Source organism: Ursus arctos, unplaced genomic scaffold (genome assembly GCF_023065955.2).
Source record: "Ursus arctos isolate Adak ecotype North America unplaced genomic scaffold, UrsArc2.0 scaffold_14, whole genome shotgun sequence".
Taxonomy (NCBI): Eukaryota; Metazoa; Chordata; class Mammalia; order Carnivora; family Ursidae; genus Ursus; species Ursus arctos.
This window is the reverse complement of record NW_026622808.1, coordinates 58,951,133-58,973,285: the sequence shown is the minus strand read 5'-3', so window position 1 is coordinate 58,973,285 and position 22,153 is coordinate 58,951,133. Positions and strand designations below refer to the sequence as shown.

The following is a 22,153-nucleotide window of genomic DNA, read 5'->3' as shown; positions in this document are numbered from 1 at the left end:
GGGAAGGAGTTTATTTTCAGTGAGGGAATGGACTGCAGTGAAACAGCCCCTCACCTGTCTTTCATGTATGTTATTACTTCTGGTCTGGACGGAGCACACTGTTCTGACCACAGCGAATCTAAAGAATTGGATTTTTATTTTGCTAAGCTGCTCTTATGCAACTATTAGTGTGTTTTGATTTTAATGCATATCAGTTCATTCACTTGAAAATAAGTGGGTTTGAAATATTTCTCATACACATTTGTTTTCTTTTGAGTTTCCTGGAAGGAAGCTTTGGTTAGTGCAATTAATTTAATAATGAGCAGTTACAAGGTTTATTCTCCTTAATAACAGATGGTGATTTTGGGCTTGGTGACCTCCAGATTTTACCTTACTTAAACATCAGATTATTTAAAGGGGGGAGAAAACCCCAAACCTTTGAGTAGATATTATTATTTCCTCATCTTCATGGTTTAACAGCACCAGCTCGGTTAAGTTGCTTGTTCAGTAGCTGCTAAGTGTGGGCACATAAACAGGATCTCAGCAGACGGACTGGAGAGCCCCCTCCGCTTGTGTGTTCTATGAGCCCGAGAAATGATTCCTTCCTCCAGAATATTTCTTTCCTCTTTTAATTGCTCTTGGGCCCCTGGCTCCTTTGCTTCTCTTCATGAAACAAATTTCTTCTTTTTCTTCCCATTCCTTCCAGCTTTTATTCCACCTTGCTCTTTCTGATCATCTCCCTATTCTTTGAACAGTTCATGCCTGTGGCCTCTCTGCCTTTACTGTCTCTCTGAATTTTGAACTCTGACCTTGATTCCAATAAGACACCTCTACCTTTGTAGAGGGGGTACAGCCAGAAATCATTGCAGCCAGAAATCCTGACCCTCTTGGGAATTTCTGAGGCATATTTTCCCCACTCACTTTCCTACTCATCCCAGAGTCTTACAGAATTGGATTTTTTGTTTTGGGTATATTCTTTTTTCTCCCTCAGTAAGCTCTTTGATGTCTTACGTCATCGAACCCATCCTGCCTTCAGTTGACATGCATGGAATTACTGAATGAAGCAGTGAATAAGTACTGCTGTTTCCATAATGAGTGCTGAGTATGGAAGCAGAGTGGTAACATTTTTTAGCGTTCCAACTCATCCAGATGAAGTTCTTTTAAGGAGTAGCTTCATAACTTTGAAGTGCTCTGAATTGCCCAAGTATGCATCCATATTCATATGTCGACCTGAAACCTTCTGAAGCCAAATAAAAGTGAATTTTAGTTTATTCATTTCTTTAGTCCTACTTTATTAGTATGGGAAAAACATGAATTTACAAAAATATTTTTATTTTTATATTTTATTTTATTTTTTACAAAAAGATTTTTAAGGGTGGCTCAGTGGGTTAAGTGTCTGTGTTCAGCTCAGGTCTTGATCTCCCTCTGGTCCTGGGATCAAACCCTCCCCTTCAGGTCAAGTTCCCTGCTCAGCAGGATGTCTGCTTCTCCCTCTCCCTTTGCCCCTCCCCCTGCTTGTGTTCTCTCTCTCTTTCAAATAAATAAATACAATCTTAAAAAAAAAAGATTTCTAGGTAACTTGATATTTTTTTTAATGAAATTTTTCTTTATGTTTGAGAATTGCCATTAGAAAAATGTTGGGAAAAAATTTTAAGTTGAATATACACAATAGCATAATTGTCTGTACTTACTGTTGCTCATTTAAAGTTTTTTTTCTCATCCCTCTCCCCTCCCTCCTTCTTAAAAAAGCTTTATACTTTGGCTGTGTGTCTGTGACAGTATTATGTGGCAGACTGTCTGACCTGCCTTTGAAATGTGATATAATTGCTTGCTGACGAACCCCTACAGTTGGCCTCATACTTCCAGATTCCGGAGACTGACTGCAAACCTTCTCTTACAAATATGCTTGATAATGAATTCACATTTTCTTTAGAAAAACAAGTCCCCTCAGTGTTTTGATGATAATGTCTGAGGCTTAAAGATAAGAGTGAGTTGTAGGGGGCTGGTGGAGAGGACCGAAGTGGCTTGGCGGCTTTCAGTGCTAAAAGACACTGTGGGGCCACATACCTTAGCTCTGATGACAAGACTTATACTGGGTCTAATATGATGTTTCTGTAATGCTTTTGAGGGTTGAAATATCATCCTGTCCCCTCCTCCCATCAGATACAGATTCAACTTATTATTATTAGTCTCTCTATTAGGAATAGTTTTATTGGCTCTCCTACCATGTGATACAAACTCTCCTTAAGTTTCTAAACTCCCCTTGAGAACTCAAAGCCGAAAAATGTCTCTTTCTTTGTTTTTACATTGGCCAAATTGCGTTTTGACTGTTGGGATGAAAATTAATATTCATACTTTGAAGTTATAGCTCTTTTAGTGCATTTCTGTAGCAAAGATCTTTTCTAAACAAGATAAGTAGTTTGACAGCATTTTCCCTTTTCTTAATTTTAGGTTGATGCCTTTCCTCCCAATGGTTATGGCTTATACAATATAGTAGGGAACGTGTGGGAATGGACTTCAGACTGGTGGACCGTTCACCATTCTGTTGAAAAAACGCTTAATCCAGTGAGTATCTTTCTCAGACTGCATATCGTGAGAAGGTTGCATCCATCCCCTAGGCAGGCAAGAATTTTTTGTGTTTCTGGGGAGTATTTGTGTGCCCTTGAAATTCATCTTGGAATTTCCCCCAAAGGGATATTAAGCACATGTCTCTTATTTCAAGCTTAAAGCATTGTGCAGAAATGTCTGTGAACATTTTATATGCTGCTGGGTTGAGATGGTGATAATTATTTGAGGGATTCTGCCTATAACTTTAGAAATTATATTCAGTCTCATAAAAATTTGATCAAAGTGAGATATCTAAATAACTATGTGAAAATTCATTAATGTTTTTAGTAATAATCAGTGAGATCTGCTAGATGGTATTGATCATGCAGCTAATTGCCTGAGTTTTGATTGGCTAAAATTTTGATTCAGGGGCATCATTTAGAGAAAATGAGCAAGGGTATTTTCTGGTGAATGTTGAGTCAGGAAGTTGAGTCACTTAGTGATTACTTCCCGAACTCTGCAGTATGTCAGTTCAACGCATCATATGCCTTGGCAATTAAGACAACCATGTTTATCTAAGTTTTACTTACTCTGGTATCAGAATGTTGGATACAACTGGTATTCTCCTCTGCCCCTAAAACCAAGCTCTGCCAGGAGAATATACAAAAATTAAGACACTACATGGGCATGTAGGTGGGAAGTACTTCCTTTAAAAAGAACGTGTCTGAATATTTTTTGTTCGGTGAACAGATTGGGGGGAAAGAACCATTTAAAAACCCTATCTCTAACAAACTAGACATTCATAAGTCAGACCCAAGAATATATATTTATACCCAAACTAGCTAGACTGGGAACTTAATATGCTCAGTTTTCATCTTTAATCTTTGGGAAAGGCACAAAGACTCATGGTAAAGAAAATTAATTCTTCGATCTCTTCTCAGTGGAGGGTTAAGCAGCTCGAGTAATTGAAGAAATTGTCAGACTCTGTGCCTCAGGCCATTTTTCAGAATATGAGGATAAATTTGTTTGATATGCTTGATTTTTCTTCACAGAAGAACACGTGGGCTGCTCATGAATAATCTGGAGACATAAACCTACTTTCTTGGGTGCAGATGAAAAAGCTGAGTTCTTCAGAAACTGCCATTCCCCCCTCATTTCCCTTGTACTTTCTGGCAGGGCTGGTAGAAGTAGAGGTCAGAGACAACTCTTCTCTCCAAAACGAGAATAAGATTGTGAAGTTCTCTGTAGGTTTGTGATTGGGAAACGCCATCCTCTACTGGCAAGATGTGACTTGGCATTTGCTGTCAGAATCAGAAATAGAATTTTCTTTTCCCCCCTCAGATAAAAGCATCTGCATGTTTGGAAGGGGGTGCACAAGGCTTCAGAATTCTGGCAAGTTGTGAATGTATCTATCTGACCATCTGTTGTCAAGCTGAGTGCTTATTAGCTTTCCGTCTTAGAACCGCTTGTGTTTCTTCTAAGGATTTGCAGAAAAATTCACATTTTTCTTGTCTTCCCCAGTCCCAGGCTCTATCTATGTTGTCCATGCTTTATAAATTGTTCTCATTTTAGATTTCTCTGTGTCACACTGGCCTCGTTTCCTTCCTGATTTGACTGGGATTAGATTCATCTGTTTGGAGAACTAAATCCCAGCTTCCTAGAAAACTCAGACTCCATCATTCAGATCTTTACAACTACCTTCATTTCCGGTACCGCTGCATCTCAGCATCTCCCATCCACATGATGACGCCAGCCTCCCAGCTGGGCCCTCCTTCTCTCTCTGCACTGGGCAGCCACAATGACCTCTACAGAGAACAGGTCTAATGCAGCCTTTCCTCCGTTTAAAACCCTTCAGTGGCTTCTTGGTTTCTAAAGAAGAAAGTACAGACTCTTGAATACAATTTCTGAAGGCTAACATAATGTAATCCTTGCTGATCTCTTTTTAGTCATACCTTCTCCTTCTTTAAATGTTGAATTATAAAATTTAACAAAAATTCAGAAAAGTACAGGAAGTAGTATAATAGATGCCTATCATTTACATTTAACATATATTAACATTTTACTGTACTTACCTATTTCTATTAACCAGAGAAAAAGAACAGAAACTATTCTCCAAGTTCGCACTGGGTATTGTTAATATTTTTAATTTAAGCTATTCTAGTTGATGGATAGCGCTGTCTCACTGTGGTTTTTAGTCATTGTATGTTAAAGTCTGCATCTGATAACTCTGGTATCTGGCTGCCCCGTTGACTTTCTTCTGATGTCGTTCTTGGTTTTGGAGTCACATCTTGTTTCCTCACATGCCTGGCTGTATTTGAATGAGTACCACACAGTGGATGTGAAAGATTGTAGATGTAATCAGGGGTCTGGATAGTGTGATCTTTCTCTAGAGAGGATTCACCTTTGCCTCTGGAAGCTTCTATTTCAGATGAGCTCACTCCAGTCAGAAACGGAGATGTTTTGAAGCTGAGCTTCAGTCCCTGTGAGGGCTAGTCTGGCCATATAGCAGGGTGCCAACCAAAGGACAGGGGTTTTACTATGACTCTTCTTCCCTGAAGGGCCTGAAATCCAGTTTTTTGTTTCCTTAGGCCATGCGTCTATTGAAAGTTCTGCTCAGCTTCTCAGCCTTAGAGCTGCTGCCGTTGTGAATCAACAGAACCCCTAGGTGAAACTAAGTGAGGCTGGGAAAGGCTCACCTCTGGGCTTCCCTTTGCTCTGGAATTTGGGCCCTGCACTTCCTCACAGCTACAGTAGTTCTCATCTGGTTTAGTAAAAACCTCTGTTTCTCACCGAGGTCTTAATTTACTTGCCCTCTTTCCCTAAGGGCCTGTGTATCTCCAGTGCCGGGCAAAGAATGTGGTGCATAATAGTTGGTCCTATATAACAAAGCCAGTTCCAGAGAACTAGAATTGAGGGAGTTTGACCACTTTTCGTATTTCAGGTGTTTCAAAAGCAAATGCTCGTTGGAAATAGACATGTTCAGGGAGTGTTTTGAACCAAAATATCCATGTGATTAGTAAACATTTCGACTCAGGAACTGACGTCTTCAGTGTCATGCATATATGTTAGCTCCGAGACGAACTCGTAATGGCAAATCATTTTAAAGCTTCTTTGGGGAGATTAAGAAAAATCAGGGCTCTGTATGCAAAGGCTAGTCAGGGAATATCTTTTTCTTATCCAGGACTTCCAGGGAGCAAAAGTTAATCATTGGTGCTTATTTTATTGGGCAGTCATTTATGGCAAAAGCAAGTGGTAGAAATGTCTTGTGTGCTTTGTACACACAGTCCTGCGAGAGGCTGAGGTATTTGACCCTATGAAGTGACAGTTGGTTTGGTCTTAGCTGAAAGTCATTATTTTTTTTTTTCCTTTTCTGTTACCTCACCCCAAGTCCCCTATTAATCTGTGGCAGTACACAGTGCTTTCAGTAAAAGAGTGTGTAGAGCTTCCGTAGCACCCTAACTTCCAACACCTGCAGACTCGCTCTCACTACCCACGTACCATGCTGACTTGCTTACTGAAAATGGGAAGGGATGGCGTGATCTTTCCCACTCTTAACTTTGAGGTATATGGTTTCTTTTGGACAGCTTTTTTTTTTTTTCTGAGGGAAGGAACTCTGGTCTTGGAATTAGTTAAAGTAACTTGGATTATAGCTCTGCCACTTAATAGTGAAGACATCTCTCTACACTTAGAATACCTTAACTTTCCTTATCTGCAAATTGGTAATGATTATATTTGTAAAATTAAATTTGATAATGTTGCATGTGAAAATATTTTATACCTTTAAAGTATTGTTGTTTACTGTTTTTGTGTAAGTTCTGTTTTGGCTACCTAAGTGGGCTATTATATGGTCCTGTGAAGCAGAATTGTTGAGGAATGTTGGCTTTGGGAAGCAGAATGGAAGAAAGTGATATTTATAATATAATAATGAGTACTTGATATTCCCCCTATCCTTACCTTTTGTTGGCATATCACATAGTCATCGTTACAATGAAAAACTTGCTAGTGCTTCGTGGTTCATTCAAGGCCAGTGGGAATAAAGTTTTCCAAAAAGTATTCCTTCTTTGAATGAATCCTGGCTGCTTGCCACATTCTGTTAGCTGGAGATTGAGTTTTGTTTTGTTTTTGTCAGTGTGGAATTTGGTTGTTCAATTAGATCGTATAGCCCTAGACAGTTTTGGAAATGTGTCCTGTTTTGCAAGGCTGCTTTGTCATGGTATAGAATTGCCCAGGGAGGCTGTAAGTCCTCCTTGTCTGCAGAGTTTGTACTCTGCTGGTTTTGAATGACACTCTGAGCCCTTGCCTATCACACTTGGCACACGCCTTCCCTCTGACCTGAGATCCACACATCCGGCGTGCTGGCAGGTGCCAAACTCGTCAGTGCCGCTCAAATACTCCATTTCCGTTGGATGACGGCCCTTGGGACTTAGACTTACATTACTTTTGTCCATCCTCTAGACTCCACACTTGATTGCTCCTTTTCCCAGTAACTCCTTCTCTGGGCTCCTGCCACTGCGTGAATGCATGAATTTTGTGTAGCAAAAATGTTGGACTCCTGCTTAGCCTGTCTCCTAGTCCTGCTCTGCCAATGGCATGTGACTGTCCTTGGGTCAGCCTGGCAAAAAACCCAGTCGATAGCACATCCTCGTTCTTAGTTGAGCCTGCCACACCCGTGACTGCCCCACACAGCAGCCTAATCAGGGCAGCAAGCAGGCATCGAGTACCCAGGTTGTGCTAGGAGGACCTGCCTAAGGATTTTACCTGCTCTAAGGACTTCATTCACATATTCTTAATGAGGATGTTTCAGGGGCATGAGTAAATCAATCTGAAGGAGAAGGAACCTAGTGTTAAAAATGAAAAAAGCACTGAAGTGTTAATGAAGTTGAGTTAAGCTTGACGATAAATTAATATGGTTTACCTTGTGTTTTAGTATGTGCCAAGAGGAAAGCATGGTGATCAAAATATCACCGTCTTGGGACTATGTTTAGGAAAAGAATTTTATTTTTTTCTCCCAAGTGGAAGATGGAAATCATTCTGGAGGAAAAGCTCGTGTTTATCCACTGCCACTTTTCTTTGTGGTTCTGGAACAAGGTTGATCATCCAATGACAGCAAAGAAAATGCTGGGAAATAGGAGTAAGTTTGAATATATATGGCTGAGATATTTAGATGTTGTAACTACATTTTCAAACATATTATCTAAACACTTTCTTTTTGCTTGAAAAGAGTAAATGCTAATTCTAGTTGCTCTTTGGAAGATCGTAAAAACACTGTTTCTACTTTACAGTAAAATTACCTTTACAGTCTCATGTTACTTTTGACTCTTCCTGAGCAAATAGAGCAGGACACTCAAATGTATCATGGCCTCCTCTCTCAGTTTGGAGGGTCAGGGGATCTTGAAGGTGGGAAGTGAACACCTCCAGCTTCTACCCCTGCAGGAATACCTTCTTTGATACCCCTGGCCTCTGTGGTCCTGTAGCCTCTCTAGCACCTGGGGCAACTTATCCCATTATCAGATGTTCTCACTGTTGGGAGGTTCCTCTGGCCAACCAAAGTATTCTCTCCTGCAGCTTCATCTCATCTTGCACTTGGTGAGAACACAGGACACATTTTCTCTCTGTCTTATACATGAAAGCTTTCCAGATACCTGAAGATAGTCACAGCCTGTGCCCCTTCATCTTTCTCTTTCTAGATAAGCATCCCCAACCTTCAGGTGCACCTTGAATAACTTGGTTTCCAATTCAAGGCAACCCAGATTACATTCTTCTGAATAACATGAGTGGGGGTGGGGGAAGGTCCCTTTTTCTAAATGGGCACCCAGAACCATTCTCAGCCTTCTAGATGTTCCCTGATCCATGCTAATAATACGGGGGCAGTCCTTTTTCATTCTCTCTCATCAAGTCTCATAGATTGTGTCAGCAGTTAAGAGGTGAGCCAGTGGAATCCAATAGAACTGGGTTTGAATTTTGTTGCTGTAATTCTGGCTTACCAATTGTATGTCACTGGGCAAGTCACATAACTACTCTGGGACTCAGTTTGCTTCTTTCTTAAGAGAGGGTGATGAGCCTTACTTCAGAGAATTGTGAGGGATGGACAGAATGTTTGTATCGCCCAACACGATATTTGCAGATAGCAAGCATATAATATTTGGCAGCTTTGGTTTTAATCATTATCAGTCGTCTAGCACTATTATCGAGAGCCCTCCTACTCTTATGAGCAGTGAGGCAGCAGTGGGAAGAGCGCATCTTACTGTTGGCCCCTAGAAAGCTTGTAGCCAAATAAAACTTCCTCCTTTCCCCCATATATATTGATTTTAGGCTATGTCTCCCCAGATATTGTTGCCATACAGATGTTTTTTCATGTAACTTTCTTTAAAGTAGTTTGAAGGAAAACTTTTTTGAATTTTCTCTAGTTTATAGCTGTGTTTTGAAACTTAATGCAAAATCTGTCTCTTCTCTCCATGAAGTTCAGTTTTTTATGGGTTTCAACCTTGAGAAACAGCCTATAGAAATCACTGTGACTGTCAGCACTGTCACTTATGATAGTAGCTTTTCCTTCCAGCTTCTTATAAATGACAGAGTTGGCTGTAGTTTTATCATTGATACACTGTGAACAGGGGCTCAGCCCTCATTTACTGAGCACTTCTGTGTTCCAGGGCTGTTTTCGGGATGCAAAGATGCATGAGACAGGCCTGGTTGTTAAGAAGTCTAGAGGTTGGGTAGTGGCCAGATTAATCAAGAGGCACTATGGTAAGAATTGTTGCTGATGTGGTAGAAGTGAGAGCCTCTGTTCTCTGCTGGTTGGAGCTGTGGGGGCTTCTCTGAGGAGGTGCCCTTGGAAAGGATGGCAGTAGTCGGTGAGGTCACTATGCTAGGTCCTTGACATCAGAACATAGGAAAGACAGGGTGCAGCCCTTTGAGGAATTCATGGTATGCAGAGAAGGAGTTTTGTCTCTTCTTTCTCCTTTGCTTTCATTTTCTTGAAATAAGTACCCCACCGCTGGGACCCTGCGCCACAGCTGCCCTGCGCTTGCCCTTCAGTCCTGAAGCGTCATGCCCTTTCCATGCTCAGAGTAAAGGTAAAAATAGTGAAGTGTGTGTGTGTGTGTGTGTGTGTGTGTGTGTGTATGCATGCCTGTATCCATGTGTGCTTGTTTTTTTAGTTTTGCTAAAGTGTATTTTTCCCATTCTTATGGGAGCATTAGAGCTGGTTAAGGAATTTCTCTTACCTAACCAGCTAGGGGTTTTGGAGAATGACTTGTAAATTGTCTTTGTTAGCTTGGTATGTTCAGTAAAAGGGCTTTGATGAGCTATCTTTTTCACAGTGTATGGCACTCCTGGGAAGGGAAAGCCATGTGCTGTAAGACTGGGATGACAGAAGGTCAGCCTAATGGATTGGGCTTATAACAGAAGTGTTAAATGAAAGAGTGAAGAGTTTGTTACTGTGATTATTTGCCATCGTCAGTCAGGGTCTTCCTGCTGCACAAAGTTGCAGGACCATTGTTACCTGATGAAAGCAGAGGTCAATAGCCTGGGTTTCCATCTGAGATTGAACTTGAAAATGTTGTGGGGCCTTAGGTGAGTCATCTTGCCCTTGTCCGCCCTATTGCTTCATCTACACATTTGCTAGGGATGTAGCAAGCAATTCCTAGGGCACAATAAATTTGGGCCACCACCCCAGTGTCTGGCACCGGCTTGGAGAGTAGACAATGACGGGTGAAGCAGCCAGCAGTAACATGGTTAAGAGGACTGGTTTAAAAATGATCCAGACCTAGGTCCACATCCTAGTTCTGCCACTTGATGGCATGGTGGCCTCATGGGAAGAGGATGACATCCTTTGATTCTGTTTCCTCATCTATAAAATGGGAGTAACAATCACAGTTAAGGACCCTGGGTTGTTCTGAGGATTAAAAAGAGATTAGAGCAGTTAGCACTGTGCCTGCCACATCGTCATTACTCTAGAGCCACTTATTATTTTCCTCTCAGTTGGAACATTTCCTTTGTCAAAATCCTTTCCCCTTCAGCACGTCTTCCTGTTTTTCATTGGACCAGATTAAGTTCTTTTTCTTTCATTTATTTAATAAACATTTAATGAACATGTGCTATGTGCGGGAGTAAACATTATAGTCCTTGCCTACAGAGAGTTTGCATTTCAAAATCCCTAATTATGGTCCCTTACTTCTATGTTAATAGCAAGTTTTTGCCCCATTGACCTTTGGGAAGTCAGACGCAAAGCCCAGGTTTTTGGCTTCCTCTCAAAGGTTGTTTATTCTTTCCATGTGCCTCTGTGCACTTACGTGTCCTTATTAGTGTAAGGCTACTTACCTGGAAAGGGCTATGAAGAAAGGAGCGTGGTAGGGCTTGCAGATGCTCCCTTATTTATTTGGGTCCAAAGCTGAAAAATCAGGTCTGAGCAGCTTTTCTGGCCAGAGAAGGGGTACTCACGAAATTCTAGGTGGAAGTAGGCCTACATAATGGATCATTTGCAGAGGTTTTAATCTCCTGTCTCATTGTCCTCTGAGGTATGAATTGACAGCCAGAAGGTTAGAAGCTGCCTCCAGGACCAGACCTTCTCAACCACACATGGCGTCCTGTCTTCCACTCCATGGGCTTCTTGTCCCACTTTCTGCATATTTAGGATGGTTTTCTTCTTGGTTTTACAATGACTCTCCCAATACTCTCCTCACTTAGCCCCTAACTTATGCAACATTTTCAGTCAAGATCTCTCTCTCATCATGCTTGGCAGTCAACAAAAGCTAATTTAACATATGTGTATTTCCCAACACACAGAATAATTCTCATCTTTATAGCTTTTGACACACAACAGTCCATATTCATAAACTATTTTCCCATGGCACTTCTCAATCAGAGGTGGAATCATTACCCACTTGTTTGGAAAGAAAAAAAAAGTAGGGTCTCTGTCAACTTGAAGACAGTTGCCCAAGCCCTTCACCATATTAGCTTTCTAGATTATTAGTGTAAAGTGTGTTTTGGGTTCCAAAAGAAGAGATAAGCCTCAGACCTGATCACCCTGATTTTACCCCAGGCTGCCTAGTGCTTTTGTGAGGAATCAAGTCAAAGTGCTTATTCTTTACATCTATAGGTTCCCCCCCCCCTGAAGACTTCAAAGTGCTTTCTCTCTCTCAGTGTCTCTCTCTCTGTTTCTCATATCCTCAAAATATTCCTGCTTGTGCAAAAGGAGGCATGTGGTCTTAGACTCATTTCTTATGATAAGTCATAGAGTAGAGAAAGGTGTTGACTTTGCCCCAGATTTTGAATTTGATTTTCAGGGTCAGGATTAAATCCCAGGTCTCCTGATCTTGAGACTTGTACAGTGTTTACTGGACTCCAGATGTTATTTGAAAAGCAAAACATGAAAGGCTACTTACTTCCTTGTAGTATTTTATCGCAAACTGCCTACATTAAGTCAGGAATTTCGGGAAGTGTTATAAATATGGAAGATAATTTAGGAGATGTGAATTGCTGTGTCATGCAGTGGCTTCTTCCAAAAGCAAGGGAGAGGCAGGGAATTATGCCTCTCGTTCCTTCCATCTTGAGATTTTAAATCAACTTTCTGTCCTTACTTTCCTAATCTGTTATTTCCACTAAATTATTTTTAAAAATTATTGATTCAGCAAATCAGCTTTTGTACCCAACATTTGACTTGTTAATTAATTGTAAAAGTAATATAGTGTCATTTCCCATTTCTATAGCCTTACCTTTCATGACTCCCTATGCCATCGTGTGACTCATTTGTTCTTTCCCTAAGGATCTGGAAATAAAACCGTGTTATTGAGAAGAGAAAAATAGAACAGTTAAGTCATCTTTTTTGCCAGGTTATTCTGGGAATTTTTTTTCATGAAGACACATTTATAATGTAGTCATATACATATCCACATGTGTGATTTCTATATAAGTTTATACTTTTATTCATTCAGGAAAATTTATTGGCAGCCCACTCAATGCCAGACTCACATGTTGGGTTCTGGGAATCCAACAGACATAATTCCCTTGCCCTCATGGAGCTTGCAGATGTTAAGGAATCAAGCAAAGTCACCTAGTTACGTATACCTGCGTATGTACTTAATTGTATATACAGAAGAAGTATAACATGATGGTTGAAAGCTTGCATTTCTGGAGTTGGACCTGGTTTCCTAGCTCAGCCCACTACATTAAGTCACTTAAACTCTCACTCAGCTTCCTCATTGGTTAAGGAAATGGTAGCACCCCTTGTGGAGTTACTGAGAAGTTTTAGTAAGATAATGCAAAGAAAAATTTTAGTGTAGTGGCTGTTATGTAGTAAGCATTTGATAAATCTAATTATGACCACTGTGTTTCATGTGTAATGACAATTTAAATACAGTAAGTTAGCAAGCTGTGAACTGATACCTTACCCTGAAATCAAATCCATGGAAGACATTTGTTCTGGACCTTTTTAGGAATGTGATAAGGAGATAAGCCATCTGGTAGTGTGCGGTTATAAATAACGCTTCTTTCTGTGGACAGTCTCTAGTTCATATCTACTAAAGGAAGTACACACTGCTTCTAATGAAGCAACAGAACTTATGGAATTGGGCCCTTACCACTTGTCTATTTTCTAAATGTTGAAAATAAAATCATGGACGTCTTCAAGTATTCTTTGAAAATAATGTTTATAAATACCATTTGGCACAAGCTAATTGCTTATACTGGCTTCATAACTGCTAATGAGTTGTCACTGAAGAACACAGAAAGTTGTGAGAGTAAGAGAATGTGATAAATGAAATCCTTAGGAAGGCTACACTTTATTTTTCTCACTTCAAGCAATGCTTAGAGCCATATCTGACTTTGTAAGTAGGGCTGAATAGTTTTATACCATTATTATGAGAGATGAAAGTGGTTGAGTGTGGAGCAGACCTTTCAGCAAATATAGTCTGTACCCTGTCATTTTGTTGGTTTGGTTAGTTGGCCCAGAAGTTACTTCCTTGAGGATGATACTACTATGTACCCTGCATTGTTTAGGATGAAGTGTACTTTAGAACTAATCCACTGGATAGACCATGAATGTTCTATTCCATATAGCAGATGATGAGAAAGTTAGTTCTTTGTTGCAGAGTTTCAGTGGGCTACTTACTTTCTCTTAATGGTTGCTTCTTCTATATTTATGATAACTGGTTGTCATCCTAGGTATTTCATGATCTTTAACAATGGTACTAAAAGCTACCATTTATTTCCATAATTACTATCGTCCATGCCTCTTCAACAGCCCCTAAATACCTACCATTAATAGGTCAGAGCATTAACCATTTTCTTAGTACCTTGCTCCCCACTCCCCCCTCTACTTCCTGCCAGGAAGTTGGATAGAGTGGCTCTCAGAATTGAGGCCCTTGGCCACTTTATACCCATTAGGATGGCTACTATTTAAAAAACAGAAAATGATAAGTGGTGGTAAGGATGTGGAGAAATTGGAACTCAGCTCCAACTATTGCTGGGACTTGCTGTGGAAAACAGCATAGGTTTCCTCAAAATATTGAAAATAGAACTATATGATCCAGCAGTTCCACTTGGGATATATTCCGGCAGAAAATTGAAAGTAGGGTCTTGAAGAGATATTTGTACACCCATTTTCACAGCAGCATTATTTACCATAGCCAAAAGGTGGAACCAACCTACGTGTCCGCTGATGGATGAATGCTTAATGAAAATATGGTACAAACATGCAATGATATATTATTCGGCCATAAAAAGGAAGAAAATTCTGATGCAGGCTATCACATGGATGAACCTTGAAGACATGCTAAGTGAAATAAGCTAGTCACAAAAAGATAAATATTGTACGAGTCTGCTTAAATGAGGTACGTAGAACAGCCAGGTTCATAGAGACTGAAAGGATAGTGGTTGTGCATTTAGCACTTGTGGTTGCCACGGGAGAACAGGGACTTAGTGTTTAATGGGTTGAGTTTCAGTTTTGCAGGATGAAAAGAGTGCTGGATTTGGGTGGTGGTGATGGTTGCACAACAGTTTGATTGTACTTAATGCCACTGAACTGTATGTAGTTGACACTTGAACAACGGAGGGTTAGGGGCACTGACCCCTACATAATTAAATATCCACATGCAACTTTTGGCTTCTCTATAAGGTAACTATTGATAGCCTGCTATTGACTGAAAGCCTTACCGATAACATAAACAGTCAATTAACACATATTTTGTATGTTATATGTATTGTATACTGTATTTTTACAATAAAGTAAGCTAGAGAAAAGACAGTGTTAATCAGTAAAAGAACATATATTTACAGGACTACAGTGTATTGGGGAAAAAATCCGCCTAGGAGTGGATTTGTACAGTTCAAAACGATGTTGTTGAAGGATCAACTTGTACTTAAAAATGGATGAAATGGTAAGTTTTATGTTATGGGTATTTCACTACAAAAAAAAAAAGTTCGGATCCTTGATTAAGGCACCTGAAAGACAGTTGTGTTGCTTACCTCTCGTCTTGGCAAGCATTAGTGGAAAGGATCCCAGAGAAAGCGAAATGATTTGGGATGGAGAAGCTTTAAAGTGGAAGGATCTGGGATGTATCCACCAGCTTGTGCTGAATGGTGGTGAAGAAAGGACTTCGTAGGGTTTCTAGTGCAGCACCTGCATTTCACAAGCGAGGACACTCAGGTCAAGAGTAGAGTGACAGAACCCGGACTAGATGCTGGTTCTCCTGCCTTCCTCATCTGTGTGGTGGCTCCCTGGTGATGCCTCCTGCCACGGCTCACTCTGTGGGATCTCTGCAGTTTTCTCACTGATACTTCCTGCTTGTAATCTGTCGTAAGCCCAGCACTTTTTATTTCCAGAGTTAGTGTCGGACACTACGGATCAAGGGTTCAGTCCCACAAGGCTGCTCTCATTTCAGATGCCAGCTCCAAATGAGAAATCACCACACTAGGCACACTTCTGCCCAGCAGACTACAGACTTGGGGGTTCTCATGATCTCCTCTTCAGGCTTGATATTTACTGCAACAATTCAAGAACTCAAGAAGTTACTTTACTTATGATTACTGGTTAATTATAAAGGATACAAATCAGGAATAGCCAAATAGAAGAGATGCATAGGGAAGTATGGAAGTGGAGTGATACAAAGCTTTCATGCCCTTTCCAGGTTGCCAGCTTCCCAGCACCTCCGATTGTTCAACTTGGTAGCTCTCTGAACCCTGTTGTTCAGAGGTTTTTACAGATGTTTAATTAAGTAAGTGTGATTGATCAGATCATTGGCCATTGGTGATTGAACCCAATGTCCAGTCCTCCTCCCCTCCCTGGAGGTCAAGAGTGGGCCTGAAAGTTCCAAGCCCTCTAATGGCTTGGTCTTTCTGGCAACCAGGCTTCATCCTGAAGGTAGCTACACACCCAACCCCTGTCCCTAATGAAACATCTCATTATCTTACAAAAGAAGGAGAGTCATCACTGAGGACATTCCAAGGGTTTTAGAAGCTGTTTGCCAGGAACCAGAGACAAAGACCAAATGTTTGTTTTTTATTATACCACAGCTAGGAAGAAAGGGATATATGGGGTAAGAGGAAAGATAGTGATGGTGGGTGGAGGGAAGGCATGATCTTTCAGCCCGTCTGGTGAAGTGCCATCTGACGGAGACACTCAGTGGAGCATTGAAGCAAACCTTGCAGTTGTCTGAGGGAAGATGCAGGAAGAACTATAAGTCTAAAAAGACAGTGGTGTCACTGAGGGATTCGAGAAAAGGGATGATGTGAAACATGCCAGTATCATGTTGCCTTAAAAAGTATGTCAGCAGTGGTCTTGTATATTCACACAAACACTTTCTACGTATCTGCCTGACGTTGTGGCTCATTTATGGTGCCTGTAGTTTTTTTAGTAATGAAAGGAAGCTGTTGAGCTCCCTACTTACCACCTTATTTCTGGGACATGATTTTTCCTTGGAAGTTTTTGAAAATCATTCCAGTAATACACAAGGGAAGATGAGACTTGACGCAGCAGGTCTATAAAATGGAGCAGTTGCTTCTATGGTATAATGTTAAGACCCCCAAACCCAGTGCAGTTTGAGCCATTGAAACCATTAAAGCATCTGTGGTATCTAAGTATGTCTGTCTGAGTGGTGGGTGTGGCTGCTTTAAATATGGATTTATTCCTGAGTGAAATAAGCAGACATTCTATGCTGAGAGAAGTGGTTAAGAGAAGCATATCTAACAAGGGACATGTTTCAGCTGCATATCCAAGAGCAGACAAATGTTTTTATTTTTTAAAAATATGAACTCCAGACTCACCGTTCTTCTTGGGTTTTAGTCATTTTCTTGCAGTGAACTTGTGAAATACGGAGAGGTTTGTGTGCTTCAAACTGAACAGTGGAATGATTTATTTAAAAAAATCTGATGCTGTGTCAGCTCCCAAGGGGCACATGGCAGAGCAGTCCCGTATGAGCCTGGAGCCAGGCGACCTGAGCTTGAACCCTGGCTTACTAGATATGTGACCTTGGATGGACTGTCTAACCTGTCTGCTCCTTACGTCTCCATTTGTAAAATGAGGCTAATGATTGGGTGTCTGAACATTTGTGGTTTGTGGCTGTGCCTGGCACAATTATTAATAGCTTTCCCCTTTTGTTCCCCAAACTATCTTTATTTGGACAATAAATTATATGATTGCCCTACCAATAATCAAACCTATATCAGAAGATGATTTTAAAGATTACAAACATTAAAAACAATACCTGCTTATAATATGTGCTTAGTTAAGTACTAGTTGTTCTTATTTGCTGCTATAACTAGAATCGGTGTTTTAAATATCTGGTTTTATGCCTTACCCCAGAAGCAAGAATTGTTACTGTAGACCTTGGGCTATGAAGTGACATTTTTTTTTTCATTGGAAAATGGAGAAATCACCACAATGTGAGCAAATTTAATACAGTTTTTGAAAATTCTCTTCCATTTTAACCTAGCATGGGTAAAGCAAGTAGCATGGAAGAAATGGCTGTTTTCATTCTTTTCACTAACAGGCTAATCACCACCCAGGGCATGCTGGTTTGACAGACAAAATACTGTGGGGGTTGTTAATTTGGTTTTTGTGTGTAATGTGCTGTTCTTTCCAATCTGATCCCTAGTTTGCTTTCTTTGACCTTTCTTTGGGCATCATGACTTTCCTCCCCTCATGCAATGTCTAAATAAAGCTACTTGCAGTCCCATCTTCATAGGTCCTTGTGCTAGGGGATAAAGAAATTATACCTAACTGAAAAAGCTTTATTTGAAGTAATGGTTTCATCTACCTACTCTTAAAATCCTATGACAGGTTTGACATTGGGTAAAGAGAGTGTGTTATTGGGATTTGACTTTTCTCCATACGTGCGTTTCGGCAGAGTTGCTGCTGAGCTGGGAGGACAGTCAAGCTGGGCAGGACAGAGGTGGGGCAGACCTCGACTCCTGGCCCTGGCACTTGCTGGCTGTGGGACCTTGGGCACTCCATGTATTTCATCTCTGGGTTTCAGTATTTCTCATGTTTAAAATGGGCATGACCCTTGCTGCTTCCCAAGCGCTTCCTGTGGGTTTCAGATGAGATGGTGAGTTAGCGTGCTCTAAGCAGATGTCAGCTGAGAGTTCCTTTCTTTAAAAATTGGTTGAGGTGATTGAGACTGCTTTTAGAAGATACATGAATGCAGGCTTCAAGTAGAGGAAGATAAAAATGCTGCTCGTGTTTGTGTGTGTCTGAGGTACTTGCTTATTTATCAGGATGCTGCTTCAGCACGCATGCGGTTCTTCAGATGGGCGGCTGGATGATTTGTCTTTTGTCTTGAACTTCAGGCTCCTGGAACCATATCCGCGAGAGCCCGCGTAATCTGACAGCTTGAAGGCTTTACTAAAGTCAAGTGTGCAAGAGAGCCTCGCTTTTAGCCAACCAGGGAAAGGAGGACTTAGCTCTCAAAGGAATGTGCCTACTTCTCAGGCTGCTAGAATGGAGAATAAAATCTGTCCTTTTAAATCCACATTCCCCTGCACTTAAACTTCTAAGGAAGTCTTGGACTCCTAGCAGTGTCAGGCTCTGGAAGGTGTAGTATTTTGTTTATCCTGGTTTATGAGTTTCTCTCCTTTAACTTAAAAATTGTTTTTATTATAGAAAATTTCAAATACGCAAAAGTCAAGAGAATAGTGTATAATACCTCCATGTTCTTAGTACCTTAGTTTTAATAATTATCAGTTCGTGTCTAATATTGTTTCTTCTGTATTTCCACCCACTAATCCTTGCTCCCCTCCTCCTCTGGATTATCTGAAGAAATCCCAAACTTTATATTTTATTAAGAATATAATTTTGTTTGTTTTTATTTTTAAAGAACACCTTTACTGTAGTCTAATTGTCATAAATTGCACAAAGCTAGTGTGCCGGTTGATAAGTTCATACATCAATGTGTATGTGTATATACACACACACACGCACACAGATCAGAAAGTATATACACACACGTATCCATGAAATCACAAGTCTAGATAGTGAACATATCCATCACCCAAAATTTCCTGTGTGCCTTGGTAATCCCTTCATCCTGCCCCTGTCTGCCTCCTATACCCAGGCAATTATCTGCTTTCTGTCACTGTATATTAGTTTGTATTTTTTAGAGTTTTAGATGAATGGGATCATAAAGTACGTACTCCTTTTCTTTCTTTCTTTCTTTCTTTCTTTCTTTCTTTCTTTCTTTCTTTCTTTCGTCGCGTTTCTTTCACTGTGGCATAGTCTTTTATCTCTTCTATCAGTATTATTGTGCTCTAATTAGATACCGTGTAAGAAACTGCAAGACCCATTAGGAGGCCATTGTTGTGGTCCAGGGGAGAAATGGTGGTTGGGACCAGGGTGGTTACCATGGAGATGATAGCTGCCATCAATTAGAGATCTGCTTTGGAGATAAAGCTAATCAGATCAGTTGGGGGTGGGGGTTAGGGTGAGCTAGCAATCCAGAATTATTCCTGAGGAGTCTAGCATGAGCACAGGGGGAGAGTGTGGTGAAATGGAGGAGACTCTGAGGAGCAGGTATATATGACCTTTGCTGATTAATTCCTTCACTGGCTGTCCATTGCTTTTTCAAAGCTATCATTGTCATTGGTTGTTTTGAAGCAGGATTTAATCTACAGACGAAAACAGTATTTAAAGCACTTTAAGATATTTACAGGATTGCTGGGTCTTCTCAGGAATGATATTAAATACAGGCTAGCTGCCGTTGTCAAATTGAAAAAAAAATGAATTTCAGTTTTCTCCTCAGGTGTTTATAGTATCATTTGGACCAGGCAGGGGGAGAGAAGGTAGTGCAGAAGCAAATCACATGTTCAAAAGCTAATTTTAAATACTTTTTGAGGTGAGGTTCAACCCACTTTTTCTGTGGCTCGCAGAATGTTTTGATGTTGATTTTACCATTGAAAATATTCACGTTCGGCTAAGCCTAATGCGGTGGTGACAACTTCTGCACGCAATGACTAGCTATGTGAATTTCACTGTAAAATAGGATAGTCTGTCTTCCTTCTACAGGGTTATTAACAGGTCAGCTATTTTATTAGAACTTGGTCCCCCTTTGGGGGTTTGACCTTTGAAAAATTGGGTCAAGTGATCTCTCTGATTTTGGAATTTTAGAAATTGCATGCCACCTGGATTATTAAGTTTATGGGTACTTTTGGGAAACCTGAGTTAGTCATGAGCTAATACTATATAATAATAACAGCAGCAACCGCACATTTGTCATTTATTACTTGCTAAGTACTTTTTATGCATTATCTTATTTAATCCCCACATCAATCCAATGAAATAGGTACTGTTATCATCTCTGTCATCTCCATTTTGCAGGGGAAGAACTGGGATGTAGAAGGGCTACCTTACTAGAACTAGACTAGTCTCACAGTCAAGGTCAGAGCTGTGACTTGGAGCCAGCCAGGTTGTCTGACTGCAGAGCTCATGCTCTTCACTAAGAGATAAAACTTGAGGTGAATCTTACAAGATAAATAGAAGTTTAATGGATAGTGGGGACTAGCATATTATGCAAAAAGGATCTAGTGTCATTTCAGGGGACATGAGAACCTCATTGTCCTGGGGGGTGATGTGGCAAATAATGTCGATAGTGCTGATAAGACCAGAAGGAGGTAGCGCCTTAAAAAATACCTGTTTGGGTTATCCAGACCAGTTTTTTCATTAATAATTTTATGAGGTCTTTAAAAAGTCTTCTCAAAATCTTGACTAAGTGCAAGAGTTCGCATTTCTGTTTTCTCAGTTCCAAAGAGCTTAGATGGGGAGCTTCTGAACTAGCTGATCTCAAAAGCATTTTCTGATCTCAAAAAATCTGGATTTTGCCAGCCAGGAGTAAATCCACTGCTCCCAACTTTTCTGCTCAGCTCTGATTCCCTTTAGTGTTAAAAGGAATAGGCTTGTTAGTTTTAAACTGAATAGTCTTTCCAAACCTGCCCACACTCTGACAATAGTTGAAAGGCTAACAGTCAGCTGGCATCTGAATACCATTGGAGTGGTACCTAACTCATTTGGTTCTTAAAAGGATGATGGTTGTAAAAAGGAAAGTCTGTGATAAGGTGGTTAAGCGTTTTTCGGAGGCTGACTTTTATTTCCTGCTTTGAAAAAATGTATTGTGCTATTTAGTAGTAAGAATTGATTATAATGAAGAGTTGGTGAATGCAAAATAAAAGGTGCTTTTAGGCTTTAATAATCAGTGTTATCTCTGAGTGTCAGTGAAACGGAACCAATACATTCCAGAGCATTTTAACTTTTATTGTACTAAATGTTTCCTTTTTTTTTTCCATTAAAAAAATGAATAGGTAGTTTGCAAATGTGGATTTCAAAAGGTTCACAACTTCCATCCTTGTGTCCCGAGCCCTTCTTTCCTCCTCAGGCAACATTAATAGTTCTTTAATGACTCCCTTTATAAAGGGAGTCTATGCATATGTTAGTGTATATGAATATATGTTATTTTTTTAGGATTTTGTTATGGAAATGATAGTAAGTAAGAGCAGAGAGAATGTACCCATAATTCAGCTTCAGCATCTATTAACACTTGCCAGTCATGGTTCAATCAGATATAGAGCAACTAGTGTGTGTGCACGCATGAGCAGATCATCTAAATGTCTACTTTTCACCTAAAAAGTAATAAACATGCAAATTAACAATAAAGTGTGACCCATACTAAGGAAAATGATTAGTTAAATAGAAACTGACTCTGAGTAGGCCCACATGCTGGATCTAACAAAGACTTCAAAGCAGCTATTATATTTAAAGAATTAAAATGTATTCAAAGAAATAGTAGGAAATATGTGTCAACAGAGAATCACAATAGACAAATGGAAATGATAAAAAAAAGAGTCAAGTGAAATTTCTAGAAGTGAAAAATATAATAACTGAAATAAGATTTCCCTAGATTAACTCAATAGATTAGAAATAGAAGAAGGAATCAGTGAACTTGAACATAAATCAAGAGAAATTTTCCAAGCCAAAGAACAGAGATGGGGGAGAAAGACTGGAGACAAGTCAATAGAGCACTGTACTCCAACATAGTTCTAACACATGTATAATAGGAGTGCCAAATGGAGACGAGGGAGAAAAGGCGACAAAACTTTTTTTTTTAAAGCAGACTCCAGGCCCAATGTGGAGCCCAGTGCAGGGCTT

The 22,153-nt window shown here is 40.2% G+C and overlaps 1 protein-coding gene across 3 annotated transcripts in view; it reads left to right on the top strand.

The window, feature by feature from the left end:
* Positions 1 to 22,153, top strand: part of SUMF1 (sulfatase modifying factor 1) — an 89,550-nt gene that overhangs the window by 49,520 nt on the left and 17,877 nt on the right. For 2 of the 3 annotated variants that reach the window (XM_026501262.4, XM_048211650.2), the window contains exon 7: positions 2,431 to 2,544. The exons of the other annotated variant lie outside the window; for it this stretch is intronic. In XM_026501262.4, coding sequence (XP_026357047.1) covers positions 2,431 to 2,544 — 114 coding nt within the window. The remainder of the gene's footprint in view (positions 1 to 2,430; positions 2,545 to 22,153) is intronic. 3 annotated transcript variants of the gene reach the window in all.